Here is a 19,026-nt window from a genome sequence, read left to right on the forward strand (position 1 = left end):
CAAAACACAGGTGGGAAAAGGCTACCTAAGTATGATTCTCAATCAGAGACAACAAACGACACCTGCCTCTGTTTGAGAACCATACTATGCCAAACACGTAGAAAATATAACATAGAAAAAAGAGACAACCCACCCCAACTCGCGCCCTGACCAACCTAACACAAAGACATAAAAAAGAAACTACGGTCAGAACGTGACACTTTGTCCCCATGTGCAGTTGCAAACCGTAGGCTGGGTTTTTTATGGTGGTTTTGGAGCAATGACTTCTTCCTTGCTGAGCGGCCTTTCAGGTTATGTCACTATAGGACTCGTTTTACTTTGGATATACAGTGCCTTGCGAAAGTATTCGGCCCCCTTGAACTTTGCGACCTTTTGCCACATTTCAGGCTTCAAACATAAAGATATAAAACTGTATTTTTTTGTGAAGAATCAACAACAAGTGGGGCACAATCATGAAGTGGAACGACATTTATTGGATATTTCAAACTTTTTTAACAGTTCAAAAACTGAAAAATTGGGCGTGCAAAATTATTCAGCCCCCTTAAGTTAATACTTTGTAGCGCCACCTTTTGCTGCGATTACAGCTGTAAGTCGCTTGGGGTATGTCACTATCAGTTTTGCACATCGAGAGACTGAAATTTTTTCCCATTCCTCCTTGCAAAACAGCTCGGGCTCAGTGAGGTTGGATGGACAGCATTTGTGAACAGCAGTTTTCAGTTCTTTCCACAGATTCTCGATTGGATTCAGGTCTGGACTTTGACTTGGCCATTCTAACACCTGGATATGTTTATTTTTGAACCATTCCATTGTAGATTTTGCTTTATGTTTTGGATCATTGTCTTGTTGGAAGACAAATCTCCGTCCCAGTCTCAGGTCTTTTGCAGACTCCATCAGGTTTTCTTCCAGAATGGTCCTGTATTTGGCTCCATCCATCTTCCCATCAATTTTAACCATCTTCCCTGTCCCTGCTGAAGAAAAGCAGGCCCAAACCATGATGCTGCCACCACCATGTTTGACAGTGGGGATGGTGTGTTCAGGGTGATGAGCTGTGTTGCTTTTACGCCAAACATAACGTTTTGCATTGTTGGCAAAAAGTTAAATTTTGGTTTCATCTGACCAGAGCACCTTCTTCCACATGTTTGGTGTGTCTCCAAGGTGGCTTGTGGCAAACTTTAAACAACACTTTTTATGGATATCTTTAAGAAATGGCTTTCTTCTTGCCACTCTTGCATAAAGGCCAGATTTGTGCAATATACGACTGATTGTTGTCCTATGGACAGAGTCTCCCACCTCAGCTGTAGATCTCTGCAGTTCATCCAGAGTGATCATGATCATTTATATGGAGACTTGATTACACACAGGTGGATTGTATTTATCATCATTAGTCATTTAGGTCAACATTGGATCATTCAGAGATCCTCACTGAACTTCTGGAGAGAGTTTGCTGCACTGAAAGTAAAGGGGCTGAATAATTTTGCACGCCCAATTTTTCAGTTTTTGAACTGTTAAAAAAGTTTGAAATATCCAATAAATGTCGTTCCACTTCATGATTGTGTCCCACTTGTTGTTGATTCTTCACAAAAAAATACAGTTTTATATCTTTATGTTTGAAGCCTGAAATGTGGCAAAAGGTCGCAAAGTTCAAGGGGGCCGAATACTTTCGCAAGGCACTGTAGATACTTTGTTACCTATTTCCTCCTGCATCTTCACAAGGTCCTTTGCTGTTGTTCTGGGATTGACTTGCACTTTTCGCACCAAAGTATGTTCATCTCTATTGTTTGTACAGATGAATGTGGTACCTTCAGGTGTTTGGAAATTGCTCCCAAGGATGAACCAGACTTGTGGAGGTCTATAATTTTTTTCTGAGGTCTTGGCTGATTTCTTTAGATTGTCCCATGATGTCAAGCAAAGATGGACTGAGTTTGAAGGTAGGCCTTGAAATACATCCACAGGTACACCTCCAATTGACTCAAATGAAGTCAATTAGCCTATCAGAAGCTTCTAAAGCCATGACATCATTTTCTGGAATTTTCCAAGCTGTTTAAAGGCACAGTCAACTTAGTGTATGTAAACTTCTGACCCACTGGAATTGTGATACAGTGAATTATAAGGAAATATAAGGAAATAATCTGTTTGTAAACAATTGTTGGAAAAATTACTTGTGTCATGCACATGTCCTACTGTCCTAACCGACTTACCAAAACTATAGTTTGTTAACAAGAAATGTGTGGAGTGGTTGAAAAACTAGTTTTAATGACTCCAACCTAAGTGTATGTAAACTTCCGACTTCAACTGTATGTGTGTGTTGTCTAACTGGTGTTACAATATCCTAACAACACACTTTGCATCTCTCTCCCAGTGGCAGTAACTGTGTGCGTATGTAGTGCTACTTACCAAAGAATCCTGAAACCACATTGTAATTCTACACAGTTCTATTCCTGCTGTTTCAATGTTTGACAAAACACAGCACCTTCCAGAAAGGGCCTGGCCTACCATGACATCTCACTGCACGCACGCACACACACCATGCTTATGTAAAACTATTCTTTTGTTACACTTTTTGCAATGCTTGATTGTATCCCCATTGCCTCCAAATGTTTTTTTAATGGTGAATTTTTTTTTCTCCACTTTCTCTCCCTCTGGTTGTTTTGTACGGTACACACAGTGCCTCCTGACAACACGTTGGCTTTGTTACTGTGCTCTGCTGGATCTCTGGGGAAATCATAGACATTAATAGGAAACATGCATGCTGAGAGAGAGAGAGAGAGAGAGAGAGAGGTTGGACCTGATCTCTCTCCGAGGAACTGAAGTAAACCTAGAGAGAGAGAGAGAGAGAGCAATGGTGGGAAATGTGTTTGATAATCTGCAGCAGGACTTAGTGCCTCTTCAATGGAACAGACGGTAGCTAGCGCTCTGTTAGCATCACTCTATGCTAAACACAGAGGAGCCTAGTTGGTACTGCACTTATCATACTCCAATGCTACGAAATATAATAGGATAGGTATTGTATTAGCATTACGCCGCTATACTGTAATTCTAGCCAAAATGTATTTTCGAAAAGGGGAATCTTATTAGGACTGTGCCTCTACTAAATACAATCGACACTTGTTCAGAATGAACTGGCTGACACACATCGGCGTAGTCAGTACATGTCAAATAAAAGTGACGACAGGTTACACGGACAGAGCTAAAGTATGTTTAAAGAGCTATGGAGTATGTTTAAAGAGCTGAAGGTCAAGTGCTGTTAATGAGCTACACAAACCCACAAGAGGAGTCATCACTGCTTTGACAGTTTCATCTTTAAAACCTTTGTTAAATCCTGGGGTAAAACCGTTAGGTCATTGGGAGTACTCTGTAAACCTCCAGCTGGGACTCGAATGGACCTGTGGATCATTGGACACAATGCCAGAAACAGAGCGGATCTTATTGGCCCGCATCATTCTGACCTCACCGTGGCCTTTCCTGTGAGCGCTGTATCTGAACGGTCACGGTTAAGCTACGTCCCAAATGGAACCCCCCAGTACACTACTTTTGACTAGAGCCCTACAGGGCTCCTTATGGGCCCTGGTCAAAAGTAGTGCACTACATAGGGAATAGGGTGGCATTTGGGACTCAGGGAGGTTTTGAATTGGATTACGACAGCTAAAGTGATAGGATGTATCTGACGGTGGGCCCTAATATAGTTTTTGCACTAAAATGGGAATTGATTTTGGATGACACATAACAGAGTTTCTATTTTGCAAGTGTCCTCACACTGCGCTGGGATCAGCGTGATAATATTGATGAAGTGTACAGTATGCTACAATGATGTGTACATACATGTGTGTGTGTGTGTGTGTGTGTGTGTGAGAGCGAGAGAGAAAGAAAGTGTGCGCGTGCGTGTCTGTCTGTGTTTATGTGTGCATGTGTGCGTGTGCATGTGTGCGTGTCTGTCTGTGTTTATGTGTGTGTGTATATGTGTGCGTGTCTGTCTATGTTTATGTGTGCGTGTGTATTTGTGCGTGTCTGTCTGTGTTTATGTGTGCGTGTGTATGTGTGTCTGTCTGTGTTTATGTGTGCGTGTCTGTCTGTGTTTATGTGTTTGTGTGCGTGTCTGTCTGTGTTTATGTGTGCGTGTGTATGTGTGTCTGTCTGTGTTTATGTGTGCGTGTCTGTCTGTGTTTATGTGTTTGTGTGCGTGTCTGTCTGTGTTTATGTGTGCGTGTGTATGTGTGCGTGTCTGTCTGTGTTTATGTGTGCGTGTGTTTATGTGTGCGTGTGTATGTGTGCGCGTCTGTCTGTGTTTATGTGTGCGTGTCTGTCTGTGTTTATGTCTGTCTGTGTTTATGTGTGCGTGTCTGTCTGTGTTTATGTGTGCGTGTCTGTCTGTGTTTATGTGTGCGTGTCTGTCTGTGTTTATGTGTGCGTGTCTGTCTGTGTTTATGTGTGCGTGTCTGTCTGTGTTTATGTGTGCGTGTCTGTCTGTGTTTATGTGTGCGCGTCTGTCTGTGTTTATGTGTGCGCGCCTGTCTGTGTTTATGTGTGCGCGTCTGTCTGTGTTTATGTGTGCGTGTCTGTATGTGTGCGTGTCTGTCTGTGTTTATGTGTGCGTGTCTGTCTGTGTTTATGTGTGCGTGTCTGTCTGTGTTTATGTGTGCGTGTCTGTCTGTGTTTATGTGTGCGTGTCTGTCTGTGTTTATGTGTGCGTGTCTGTCTGTGTTTACGTGTGCGTGTCTGTCTGTGTTTACGTGTGCGTGTCTGTCTGTGTTTACGTGTGCGTGTCTGTCTGTGTTTACGTGTGCGTGTCTGTCTGTGTTTACGTGTGCGTGTCTGTCTGTGTTCACGTGTGCGTGTCTGTCTGAGTTTACGTGTGCGTGTCTGTCTGTGTTTACGTGTGCGTGTCTGTCTGTGTTTACGTGTGCGTGTCTGTCTGTGTTTACGTGTGCGTGTCTGTCTGTGTTTACGTGTGCGTGTCTGTCTGTGTTTACGTGTGCGTGTCTGTCTGTGTTTACGTGTGTCGTGTCTGTCTGTCTGTGTTACGTGTGCGTGTCTGTCTGTGTTTACGTGTGCGTGTCTGTCTGTGTTTACGTGTGCGTGTCTGTCTGAGTTTACGTGTGCGTGTCTGTCTGAGTTTACGTGTGCGTGTCTGTCTGTGTTTACGTGTGCGTGTCTGTCTGTGTTTACGTGTGCGTGTCTGTCTGTGTTTACGTGTGCGTGTCTGTCTGTGTTTACGTGTGCGTGTCTGTCTGTGTTTACGTGTGCGTGTCTGTCTGTGTTTACGTGTGCGTGTCTGTCTGTGTTTACGTGTGCGTGTCTGTCTGTGTTTACGTGTGCGTGTCTGTCTGTGTTTATGTGTGTGTTAAACAAATCAGTATGTATGTGACAGTAGGTATGTGACAGGAGGCTGCTGAGGGGAGAACGGCTTATAATAATGGCAGGAATGAAGCAAATGGAATGGCTTCAAACACCTGGAAACAATGTGTTTAATGTACTTGAGAACATTCCACATATTCCGCTCCAGTCATTACCACAAGCCCGTTCTCCCCAATGGAGGTGCCACCAACCTCCTGCGGTATGTGACCTGTGGCCACAATTCCATGTGTGATATGATGTACATATATGATTTCACAGTAGTATGTTATAGGGGACTCACCCGTCACGTGTGCTCTCCATGGTGGACAGAGGGGACAGATGATGCGGGCTGCTCAGGTCCCGGTCCAGACGGGGCTGCCTGGGGGGCAGGTCAGGGGCGGAGGCTGAGCCAGGGGTGGGGGCTGGTCCTGGGGAGAGGAGCTCCACTGAGACACCGTGGTGGGGAGTGCTGGAGCCAGTGTACAGGCCTGAAAGACCAACAAAGTTCATTCACTAAATGTGCCAATTTGAGTCCCTCATTCGACCACCTTCCCCTTTGAGTAAATTAAAAAGCTTTTCAAGGCAACAAGCTTTTGTTTTCACAACTGATCGTCCAATCAGTGAGAGCTTTGGAAAAAGAAAATGTTCTGTTGTTTTGTGTTTTGTGATTTACAGTACATTGTTTGTGCTGCCACAGGGGTTGTCCTCGGTTGTCCTTAAACTGTTTTGTTCTGGTTACAATACTATTTAGTACAATAGTGTTACGATTTCTGTTGAGAAGACTTTATAGGAATTTTGAACATGAGTGGAGAACTGGCACTGTGGCTCGGGATCTCTCTGTATGTGTGCGTCTGTCTGTGTGTGTGTGTGTGTGTGTGTGTGTGTGTGTGCCCCTGTGCCAGTCCCTAAGTATTTGTAGCAGTTTAAATGCCTCTGACCTTCCTGTCTGAGCATCAGAAAAGAGAGTCTACAGATCTATGATCTTAATTTGAGCCAGTCTCCTATAGCAGGAAAATAATCCTGCAGCAACAGGAAATGTGAATTACTGTGTGGATTATAATTCATGCACATTTTTATGCAGCGGTTTATACAGTATATTTTCACAAGGGAAAAGCAAGTCTGAAATTTCACAGTGGAAATTACAAACCTTAGAAGGCTTTTTAAATGTCAAAACACTACAAGTTTTACATTTCCTGCATGGCAGGAAAGTCACCCTGCAACAGGGTGATCACATTCAGATTCCACATCTGTACTTCAGTTGGATGGCGATTCAGGCTCATGACAAATCACAATGACAGCTGAATGCTCTACTGAGAGCTCCAGTTGAAAGAGCTCAGCTCTGTCCAAGGGGCTCTCAGATTGCCTAAGAGGGTCAAGGCAGTGAAGTCAGCAGCCTCCTCTGCCTCTCACTCCTCCTCCTGTACTGTAAATCTGTTCTCTCGTCTCTCTTCTCCTCACTCTGCCCTGCCTGCGATGTCTTTGCCAGTGTCCTGGGGGACAGCGTAACGTTGTCGACTGTCCAGGGCAACGAGGCGGTGCGGAGACGAGAGGAGCGCTCCTGGTTTCTGCAGTACTGTTCCCCCAGCTGTGCTCAAGTGGAAGCAGGGCCTATCTGACAGCTCTCTGAAATGGTTACAAGCTTGATTCATTACCCCCAAAATCATCAATCACAGACCTTAAATGGTTTCCCCTTTAGCCCCCACATCTGCTACCAGACCAGCAAACATTCTACAAATAATCGCTGCGATTGCTTCAATTTCATCGCAAGCCTCAGCGGTGCAGGGTTTCCCCCGCGCGTTTTGGGGATGATCGTAGGAGTGCTCTGTGACGATTCTAAGTGTTTTCTTTTCATGTGGGTTCTGAGAGGGCTATGTGACGGGCCTGAGAACATTTGGTTGTGGCGGTTCTGACACGTATCTATGACGGTTCAGAGAGTTTTCTCTGTGTGTTTTGTGAAGGTTCTTTGTGAGTTAGGAGGGGGTTCTGTAGGGTTATGAGGGGTTAGGGCGGTGTTTGTGGTGGCATTAGTAGGCAGCATAGCCTGACTTGAAGCCTGTCACACTGAGATGGACCTATGGTCATCTGCAGTAATGTGCTCTAGCAGATGAATTACATTCAGAAACACACTAACTGAGGTCCTAAAAGGAACAAAGATATTTTCCTGAGTAAGATTGAGCCTACTGAACATCTCTTTAGCCTCAGAAACTAAAACCTACAGATACCAAATACCAAGCCATTTTAAAAACCAACCATCAGGAAACATAAGATTCACCGCAACTAGAAGTGCGACTCATTGTCAGCTATAGAAGTGTTAACGTTGAAGAGCCTCCCTACTCTGCCCATCCTGCTGACTCTCCTCCCTCTGTTGGCTGGAGAACAAAGCTCAACACATGCAATGATGAATCCCATTTCATTTCGCCTGGCGTAAACCCTAACAAACCCGTCGTCCTCGAACGCCTCCTAATCAACCAATACGGCCACAGCAACACAACAGCTCCTGCGGGCTAGAAACCATTTGCACATTTTGTCACAATTGGAGCTAGCAACACATCCACTCAAAACAGAGGGAGAGGAGAAGAAAAGATGCCAGTATTTCAAGCATCGATTCAATAATCAAAGACAACTGGAGCTTTCATAGTCCCATAACAATAACAGAGAGAGATGGGGAGTCTGGATTGGCCAAACTGAGCAAACAATGACAGATGTGTCCATAAACTGTGGACACTGCAGGGCATCTCTCCTCTCCTCCATAGTAACCCTATATTTGATCCTGCTCATCAACCTCTCTTTCGCAAGCCATTTGACTGTAGTATAGTCTATGGGATCTCCATAGAGAGACTTCCAAGTTAAACCAAAAAGAGGGGTTGGAGTAGGATGAAGTTGTCCTGGCCTAGAAGCTGAGCTAAGGTCAGTTTTGTGTTAGAATTTTAAAGAAAGATGATCCTAGATCTGAAAGCTGAGCTGATCCTAGATCCTACAGGCACCTTTTACCTGGAGCGTTAGGGTCTGGGGTTATGGGTACACAGGTTAAGGGTGAGGGGTTAGGGGGGGTAGAGTGACCTCCGTGCACCTGTGAATATGTCCTGGCACAGTCCCGGGGAGCGGCCATCCTTCCCGTTGAACAAATGCTGCTGCGAGGGGGCGGGGCAGTGCAGGTGCTGGTGCTGAGCGGGGGCGGAGCCCTGCGGGTGGTGCACAGACAGACACTCACTCAGGACGTCCTGCTCCAGGTGGGGGCAGGGCCTCAGCTGTCAATCAAGCAGAGAAGGGGAGGGGTTGTTGGACAATACAATACAATACATTTCAGAGTTTGGTTGGACATCTTCATACCAACACCAAGCCATGACATGTGGCATGACTGTCTTTCTGCAAATTGTATCTGGGTGAGCAAACACACATGAAACTGCAGTCTATCACCCATTCCATGCCAGGGTGGAATTGGGGCAGCGTATTCGGGAACACTGCTCCCAAAGTGAAAACATTACTATGACATGAAAAACGTGTTTTTGAGCTGATTTCCTGCATTCCCAGTGGTTTTAGTTACCAATCTAAATCCACATTTTTAAATTCCAACCCTGGGTATATTAAGCTAGCAGTGGTTTCAAGGTAATCTACATCAGTTGGAATGATAGCTAGGGTAGTCTGTCTTACAGATCAGTGAAATGGTTTACTCTCGTCTATACATCAGTGCAGTGGCTTGCGCTGTAGTAAAATGTTATCGTAGGCTATGGTACATGCCAAGGCAGTGCATTGCAGGAATCCTAACAACCATGTCTTTCTTCCCCTTCATCTGCAGAAGTACCTTCAGAGCTGTCCCACTGGGCACAGACGTCAATTCAACGTCTATTCCGTGTTGGCTCAACATCAGCTCATTGAAATGACGTGGAAACAATGTTGATCCAACCCGTCTGTGCCCAGCGGGGTGGTGACGTCAGGACATGGTTGATCACACCAAATGCCTGGTTTTAATCTGAAGGTAAAGGCAGGTATTTAAAAAAAATCCAACATGATTCTACGGTGTGGCTGGACAGTGGCTGGACTGAAGAGATAGGTGTGATCCTTCTATGGCTCAAATGAAAATCTCGTCGTTCTTTAGTCTAGTGGGCTGGTTAGCTCAGTTGACTAGAGCACAGCACTAACCATATAAGGCTGTGGGGTTTGATCCCAAACGAGGCTATATTTAGCTATAGATTGCTACAATATATAAGCTACACTAAACTACACTAAACTACACTGAATCTGTTAAATAGGCTGTAGTGTAATGTCAACCCTCTCTACGAGGACAGCGACGCCGAGGCTCTGCCAGTAAGAGCTGACATAAGTAACACCAGGGCTACGGTAAGAATAAAAGAACATTTGTGTAAACTGGCCCACAAGCACAAAAGTCTTTCATAAAAGCAGTGAATCAGTTCGTTAGCGTTGGCATCTCAACCACAGAGACTGACAGGAAATGACAGGCCTAGAGGCCCGTTTTCCCGACCACAGGCAGCCCACTTATTAGGACTGGGAGAAAGAGAAGGGATCAGGACCACTAGTCCATCTAGCTGTCGTTCTGTTCGTCCATTCTCTCGTTTACAGGTTTGACAAGCCAACGGAGCAAGCCAAGAGGATAGGTTCGAAGCATGCACTACCTCGCTCACAGATACCCCAACAGATTAGTATGCCAGGGCGGCCATCAGAACTAATTCAATGGAATTAATTCAGGATGGATTTAATAGCCCGTCTGGATTGATATTCAAGTTGGCATGAGGCTTTTCCTGTTATATCTGAGCCCTTGAATCAAGATTCCAGGTGGATCGCTGTCTCTACGTATCACAGACCGATTCGACAATCATCACATTGTAAGTTGACACCTGGACAACGTCAGTAAGTGACCGAACACATGTGGTGATTGGCAACCGTTCCTTACGAGCGCCTTGCAACAATTCATCAAGTCTAATTGGGCCTCTGCCTTTCACAACATGACGCTATAACAGATTTGGATTGTCTTTTTTTTTCTGTTCCGAGATAGAGTGAGGGGGTTTGTTTGACATGTGTCCACAACATCTGGCCACTGGGGTATTCGGCTCGAGCTCCAGCTTATTAACAATGGTGCAAGCCTCAACATGTTTCTGTTTAACAGCAATGGTAAGCAAAGGAACACATTATCCAGGCCCGGCCACCACCACTCAAGCCTTTTAGACACAATGAGACCATTCTGTCTCTCCATTCTCCCCATATTTACCGAGCCCGATCAGCAGAAGAGTGGGCTGTTGACCATGAATATGACGAAATGTGGTCCAACCTGATCTATTGTCAGGGAAATGGTTTTCAAAGGCTCTGCTAAATTAAACCAACTGTGCGGAGCCGCGAGGAAGAATAAGTACTAAAGCGGAGATGATTACACCTACTGGGGACATTTGCGACGCATGTGGTCTGACAAGATCGACAAGAGTCCTAACATGCTCTCAGTCGTCATTGAATTTCTTCACTTTAACTTGAAGAGCAACGGCGAAACGGGGCTTGTCTCTTTTGAACGTCAGCCATTTAACATTCGGTTGATCCACATGGCGGAGTGGACCCTTTTCTGGCTTACAAGTCATCGATGTGCTACGCACTACTTACCTGGAAACGAGAACCAAGAACTAGCGCTAATAACTAGGGTCCTCCCGCTGGGGTGGAGATGATTGTGGACTACAGGAAATGGAGGACCGAGCACGCCCCCATTCTCATCGACAGGGCTGTAATGGAGCAGGTTGAGAGCTTAAAGTTCCTTGGTGTCCACATCACCAACAAACTAACATGGTCCAAGCACACCAAGACAGTCATGAAGAGGGCACGACAAAACCTATTCCCCCTCAGGAGATCAAATATTTGGCATGTGGCATATTTGGCATATTTGGCCTCAAAAGGTTCTACAGCTGCACCATCGAGAGTATGTTGGTTACATCACTGCCTGGTATGGCAACTGCTCTGCCTCTGACCGCAAGGCACTACAGAGGGTAGTGCGTACGGCCCAGTACAACACCGGGCCAAGCTTCCTGTCATCCAAGGACCTCTATACCAGACGGTGTCAGAGGAAAGCCCCCAAAAATTTTCAAAGATTCCAGCCACCCTAGTCATAGACTGTTCTCTCTGCTACTGCACGGCAAGCGGTAACAGAGCGCCAAGTCTAGGACCAAGAGGCTTCTAAACAGCTTCTACCCCCAAGCCATAAGACTCCTGAACATCTAATCAAATGGCTACCCAGACTATTTGCATTTCCCACCACCCCTCTTTTACGCCGCTGCTACTCCCTGTTATTATCTATGCATAGTCACTTAAATAACTCTACCTACATGTACATATTACCTAAATTACCTCGACTAACCGGTGCCCCCGTACATTGGCTCTGTACCGGTACCCCCTGAATATAGCCTCTCTATTGTTATTTTACTGCTTCTCTTTAATTACTTGTTCCTTTTATTTATTATTCTTATTCTTATGTTTTAAACTGCATTGTTGGTTAGGGGCTTGTAAGTAAGCATTTCACTGTAAGGCGAACACAATACCTGTTGTTTTCGGCAGATGTGACTAATACAATTTGATTTGATTTGAGTTAACTGGTCGAAAGATGTACAGTGTGAGAAAGTGAAGGCTGGAGAAGGGAGGATGGCTCCTTCAATGCATTCTGGCCATTACAATGAGTCCATCCTCTGATTTAAAGTGACAGTTTTTTTTTTCAGTAAAAACTGTCAGTAAATTCTCTCACTCTTACCTTTCTACGCACCTGTTGCTCTTTGGCCGAGTGGATCTTGACGTGTTTGCGTAGGGAGCTGGGGTCGGTGTAGCGCTTGGTGCATCCCGGGATCTGACACGCGTATGGTTTCTATAGAACATGATGAACATATGAATAGTGTAGGGTAAGTGTCTGATTCAAAGCAACTAGTTGTTGCGTAACGACAGTGAAGCAGTAAAGCAACCACAAGTCAAAGCAACCAAACTTTTCGAAATGGATTAATACAAAACCACATGTGAACTCAAGAACATGTTTGCGTTGGCCATAGGCACTATGTTACATTTACCAAAGAAGAGCAGAAATCAAGAACAAAAATGCACACAAAAAAAAACAGGCAGAAGAGTAATGAAATGCGATGAAATAAGAAGGCAAAGAGAGCCTCCTACCTTTCAGCTGAGAATACAGAGAGCAATTGAAGAAATTGAGGGCAAGAGAGGAGGAATGAGAAAGAGAGTGAAGAGAAAATATAAAACATAAATTGAATAAAATATTCAATTTGACAACATTTTTAAGCACTACAAGAAATCACATTTAAAGTAGCACATTGGTGCTCCATAGAAGACTGACGACATGAAGGCTACCCAGGGGCGGCAGGGTAGCCTAGGGGTTAGAGTGTTGGACTAGTAACCGGAAGGTTGCAAGTTCAAACCCCCGAGCTGACAAGGTACAAATCTGTCGTTCTGCCCCTGAACAGGCAGTTAACCCACTGTTCCTAGGCCATCATTGAAAATAAGAATTTGTTCTTAACTGACTTGCCTAGTTAAATAAAGGTCAAATAAATTTGAAAAAGATCACATTTGTTATAAGGTTTATATTCTTGTGAAGTTATCGTGCAAATTACGCCAAAAGATCTGAGGGGGGGCACTAAACATGATCACCAAAATCAACAACACTTCGCTACACCCGCAATAACATCTGCTAAATATGTGTATGCGACCAATAACATTTCATTGGATCACTACACCAGTGGTGTAAAAACGACTGCACTCCCTGTCATTAACTTTCCTCATTGTCACACAATATTACTGAATAAAACACAGCATGCAGCCTGGTGATGGAGATATTTTCCCCTTGTGTTTACCTGACCAAAAGCATGTGGACACGTGCTCATCAAACATCGCATTAATACGGAGTTGGTCCCCCCCTTTGCTGCTATAACAGCCTCCACTCTTCTGGGAAGGCTTTTCACTACATGTTGGAACATTACTGCGGAGACTTGCTTCCATTCAGCCACAAGAGCATTAGTGAGTTCGGGCACTGATGTTGGGTGATTAGGCCTGGCTATCAGTCGTTGTTCCAATTCATCACAAAGGTGTTCAATGGGGTTGAGGTCATGGCTCTGTGCAGGCCAGTCAAGTTCTTCCACACCAATCTCAACCAACCGTTTCTGTATGGACCTCGATTTGTGCACGGGAGCATTGTCATGCTGAAACAGGAAAGGGCCTTCCCCAAACTCTTGTCACAAAGTTGGATGCACAGAATCGTCTAGAATGTCATTGTATGCTGTAGCGTTAAGATTTCCCTCCACTGGAACTAAGGGGCCTAGCCCGAACCATGATAAACAGCCCCAGACAATTCCTCATCCACCAAACTTTACTGTTGGCACTATGCCTTTGGGCAGGTAGCTTTCTCCGGGCATACGTCAAACCCAAGATTCATCCGTCAGACTGCCAGATGGTGAAGCGTGATTCATCACTTCAGAGAACGCATTTCCACTGCTCCAGAGTCCAATAGCGGCAAGCTTTACACCACTCCAGCCAGCGCATGGCATTGTGCATGGTGATCTTAGGCTTGTGTGCGGCTGCTCGGACATGGAAACCCATTCCATGAAGCTCCTGACGAACAGTTATTGTGCTGAAATTGCTTCCAGAGGCAGTTTGGAACTCGGTAGTGAGTGTTGCAACCGAGGACAGACGATTTTTACCCGCTCTGTGCTTCAGCACTCAGCGGCCCCGTTCTGTGAGCTTGCGTGGCCTACCACTTCACGGCTGAGCCGTTGATACTCCTAGATGTTTCCACTAGACAATAACAGCACTTACAATGAAACCCGGGGCAGCTCTAGCAGGGCAGAAATTTGACGAACTGACTTGTCGAAAGTCACTGAGCTCTTCAGTACAGCCCATTCCCCTGCCAATGTCTGTCTATTGAGATGACATGGCTGAGTGCTCGATTTTGAGAGATACCTGTCAACAACGGGCGTGGCTGAAATAGCCGAATCCACTCATTTGAAACAGGGTGTCCACATACTTTGGTATGGTGTATGTATTTTCTCTCTCTACACAGTGGAAAATAAGGTGGCCATTAAAGTGAAAGGTGATACGCCTCTTTATTGGTTCTCCGCTTGTACCTCGCTCATTTCTGTAAATAACACATTGTTATTCCAAGCCGCTCTCGACACCAGTCATCTCTGCCCTGTTTGTTATTCCTACGCAACGCCAATCCGACACAGACCCGACGAGTGGAGAAAATATCCAGCGAGGGAGAAGGAAAAAAAACACACACACACACAACTTCTTTTTAGTATAAATATCATAGTTGAAAATTATTTTTCCCCCAAAGTGTGTTTGTCAGGGTGGCGGGCGGCGGAATTAGGCTCTCGGCGGGGCGCTAATGTGCGGCCATCAGCGTCTTGGGCTGGTGGTGGAATTGGCTGTGTCAGTGCGGGAGTGAGGCTGGGGGGGCTGAGGCTGGTTGAGGCCTGTGGACTGTGATAAAGTAGGACGTTGGAGGAGTAACGGAGACAGGAGGAATGAGTCGTGGCTGACTCAGGCTTTCCTTTCCTCTATATACAGTCATTGGTTTCCCCCTTGTAGCAGACAGAGACAAGGCAAAGCCCTGTCTGAGCCGAACGCTCCACGCTAACCTAACTGCTGCTTATTTCACATACTGTGACTCGAAACGGACTAATGGAAGTGATATTTTAATGATCTGTAGCATGTCGTGGCACCGGCACAGCCTCTGGCTGATGGAGGGAGTGTGAGAACGGACTGTTACCCCCTGACTGATGGTTCGCTTATTGAACTGTGACACTGTCAAGGGATGGAAATGGGCATTGAGGTTTGGAAATGGGCACCGACCCTTTCATGTGTACAATTCCATTTTCCTTTAGGTTTAGTTTGGTTTTTGGTTTGGTTTAGTGAATGGCAGCCTTGGAAAGGGAGGGGAAAAGAAGGGAAATCTAAACAAACACTTGTTAAATAAAAATCCCCCGTACACATACACTGTAATCAGGTCACCCCTATCAGAGTTCAAATGTTAACAATGGCCCCTCCCACTACTTTTAGGGCACTCACACCCACAACGAGTGTCTAAAATTAACCCTGATTCAAACCCCTTATAACAGCCTTGATCCATGATCTACAGCAGAAAGGAACCAGGAGGTATGAATTGTGGGTAGTAGAACCAGAGTGGAGGCTGTCTCCATGTGTTCTGACCGTGTCCAGGTGAGTGCGCTGGTGCTTGGCCCGGTCGCTGGAGTTGCTGAAAGCTTTCTGGCAGCCGGGGTGCTGGCACAGGTAGGGCTTCTCCCCTGTGTGGCTCCGTAGGTGGATCTTTAGGTTCTCCAGGCGGGAAAAGGCCTTGCTGCAGCCCTCAAACTGCAGGAGAGGATAGACAAGAGAAACACACACACAGAGGGAGAGAGAGGGAGAGAGAGAGAGATCAATAAGAGAGGAAGGCTGTACAATGAATCCACTGTGTCCATGTACCTCTGTGACTCAGAGCAGCGCATGCTCCCACTCATTCCCCCACTCCTTCTATCAGTCACACAGTTGGATGAGTCCCTTCCTTACAATGACACCAGGCCATGGAAACTAACAGATATTGTACCAGCCATGGTCAAAATCTTCCATTTTCACATGGTCTGGGCACTTGTGTTTCCACAGACCACTGTAAAAAGCTATTAGTAACCAAATTACATTGATTTAATCCCAAATGGCACCTTTTCCCCTGTTCAGTACACAACTTTTGACCAGGGCCCATAGGGTTCTGGTCAAAAAGAGTGCATTATTTAGGGAATAGGGTGCCATTTGTTACTCAAACATTGTCATATGAGCCAGGAACACCTCACATCTGTATTTTACAGATGTAGGATCTTAATTTGAGCCAGTTTGCTACAGCAGGAAAATAATCCTACAGAATGAGGAAATATGAATTATTCTGTGGATTACAATTAATATACATTTTTCTAGCAGATAGTACATCTTTATTATGGGAAAATCAAGCCTGAAATTTCAAAATTGAAATTACAAACTTCAGAAGCCTTTTCAAACCTGAAATACACCACCATTTTTACATTTCCTGCCTTGCAGGAATGTTCTTCTACAACACGGTGATCAAATTTAGATCCCACATCTGTATATACATGCCTTCAGTATTAGTGTTACTACAACTTGCTATGTAGCTACCGGTGAGGCTACAGTGTAGGGAGACAATAGTAAGCCCGTACTACCAAGAGACAGGTAGTGGGGTTGCAGGAGAAACGACAGTAAACCTATACTGTACAGTGACAGTTAATGGGTGACATGCGGAGCATAGTATATGAGGGTAGATGAACTAGATAAGTGGCAGTGAGTGTAAACAAGCCCATTACATCTGATCCTGACTGGCCACTCAGCCCATTTGATCCCATCCACTCAGCCAATGGACACCACAGATTTGCTAGCACACCCATTATTCATGAGTCTGCTCGCATATCCTCCCCCGCTCATCAACACAAACAGGGCTGATTGGCTGAGACAGTGGCCATCCTCCTCCTCCTCCTCCTATGCATACAGCCATTAAGTGTATGGAGCACCACTGTACATGTAGAGTACAGTACACCTCAATGTAACTTATATCCCGCTTCATTAATCTGCCTTAACTATTCACGGGGACTCGCGGCAGTGGCTACGGTCAGCCTGACATCAATACCAGTCATGGTTGCTATCATGGTCCACAACAATGGGAGCCTTTGGGGCCACTGAGGAGCATGGCATCAAGGCCCTTTCCGTTACAATTACTTTCCTGTTACCCTATCTGAGGGCTCTGCCGGCTCCACCTCCCTGGCCATTATGCCTCGATCAGGGGCGTGGACACACACACATGCGTGCGAGCAAACGCACACACGCGTAGGGACGGGATTAGTAGGGTCGTCTCACTCTGTGGCCTGGGCAGCAGTGGTACCTGACATGGGAGGAACTGCTCTCTATTGTCCCCTGACCTTTAGTGAAGCCTCTGCGTGTGTGTTGTGTGTGTGTGTGTGTGTGTGTGTGTGTGTGCGCGCGCACTGGGCTGAGGAGTGTCGGGTTACGCCCAAGGAGAGAGACACACCATTCTTCTAATGGCCCTTCAGTCCTGATCTGAGCTCAATGCTCATACATGGCCTCCTTCATTCACTCACAGCACAGGCAGGAAGCGCCCTCTATTCACAGCCCCCGCCATTTAATATGGACGAAACCTAACCCTGTCATGGGAGAGCTGGGTCAGGTGACCGAGGTTTTGTATGTGTGTGTGTGTGTGTGTGTGTGTGTGTGTGTGTGTGTCCGTGCCTGTCTAAATGTGCTATTCAAACAATAAAAAAAGAGACCAGAAGATTCCTTTGTCTCATCACACTCACATAGCTTCCTCATCAGCTCCATACTTAGCAACCCCACATGAGACTCATGTTTTGTTGCGATAAGTGGACACCTTAAAGCTGTTAACACACACATAGTGGCAGTCGTTTGGATTGTAGAAAGGGCAAGGATAAATATCACAACAGAAGACATGATACGGCATGTAATGTACAGTAGATTTCAGCCCACTAATGTCATGAGATCAAACCGACCATGCTGCATCAACACAGGGCAGAGAAATGGGCCTACTCAGGCCTCCTCAACCGGAGGGCTTGGGAAACATCTAAAAGTGTCAGATCACACAATGCACACTGGAGTCGTATTATTCTAGAGGCAGGGTCATCAACTGTATAGGACTGAGGGGGGTGGGTTTCAATAAAATCTCAGAGAAGAAGCCCTCTATACTAGCATGCCAGGCCTGACAGACACATACCGTGCCGAACATTTGAGTTTGGAAAATAAATATAAACCTTATTGACGGGCCAAATGTGTGTATTTATGTAGAAGGGAAATAATCAGTCTTTCATTCTTTCTTTGACGCAATACAAATTTGAAGCTAAATGAGAGTTATAGGTCCGTGGAGAAAAGCGTGCTAATCGTGTTGCTCTGGATATTAAAGTGCCCGAGGTCGGCTGGCAGTGAGACGGTGCTCTGTGTCCCAAATGGCACCCTTTAGCCCACACAGAGCCCTAGAATAGGGAGCCATTTGGGATGCAGGCAGGGAGGGTGAAGTTTCCCCGCCTGTTGAGAGCCTACTCCCACCGCTGGGCAAGGGCACATGATTCACAGGACATTGGTTTACTGACCGGCTCATAGAGCATTTACTGTGCATGGTCAGGTGTTGCTAACCTGCCAGTCAAAATGGCATCTGTTAGTGTAGTGGGTTACTGGGAAGGTGTCGGCAAAGTCGAAAGCAGGACTGGGACACAGGTTGAAATTCTACAGCATGCGTATAACTTTGCTGCTGTGTGAGAGCTATTGAAGCTATTTTGTACGGGGGGGGGGAATGTCACAAAGAATTTGGTTGTTTATTTTTCCGTAAAATGGATGAGCAAAGAAGTAAAACAGGAAGACAAGGAAGAAGGTATGGGTGGGAAGGCCTGTGGAGCCAGCCGAGGTGTCGAAACCACACAGGACAACTTCAGCTTCTTCTAAACACGTCTTTGATATGATTTGTGAAAGCAGTTTAGACGCTAATCACATGAATTGCTTTAAACATGTTTGGCTTTCCCCTCTGTATGATTGGTTCTAAGGTAAACGGGCTCGATAACCACACGAAGGGAGCAAGGCGAGCAGGGCCTGAGCCACGTTTGACACCGGCGGCTCGGGCAGCTCGGTAAACAT

At 45.7% G+C, this 19,026-nt stretch overlaps 1 protein-coding gene across 1 annotated transcript in view; it reads right to left on the reverse strand.

Annotated features, from left to right (window-relative positions):
* The window catches only part of LOC112250644 (zinc finger protein GLIS1), a 105,209-nt gene that overhangs the window by 16,406 nt on the left and 69,777 nt on the right, over positions 1 to 19,026 (reverse strand). The window contains exons 5-8 of the mRNA XM_024420965.2: positions 15,523 to 15,684; positions 12,068 to 12,178; positions 8,402 to 8,579; positions 5,633 to 5,819 (exon numbers count right to left, since the gene is read on the reverse strand). Of these exons, the coding sequence (XP_024276733.1) occupies positions 5,633 to 5,819; positions 8,402 to 8,579; positions 12,068 to 12,178; positions 15,523 to 15,684 (638 nt within the window). The remainder of the gene's footprint in view (positions 1 to 5,632; positions 5,820 to 8,401; positions 8,580 to 12,067; positions 12,179 to 15,522; positions 15,685 to 19,026) is intronic.

The sequence above is a fragment of the Oncorhynchus tshawytscha genome, linkage group LG05 (genome assembly GCF_018296145.1).
Source record: "Oncorhynchus tshawytscha isolate Ot180627B linkage group LG05, Otsh_v2.0, whole genome shotgun sequence".
In the NCBI taxonomy this organism is placed as follows: Eukaryota; Metazoa; Chordata; class Actinopteri; order Salmoniformes; family Salmonidae; genus Oncorhynchus; species Oncorhynchus tshawytscha.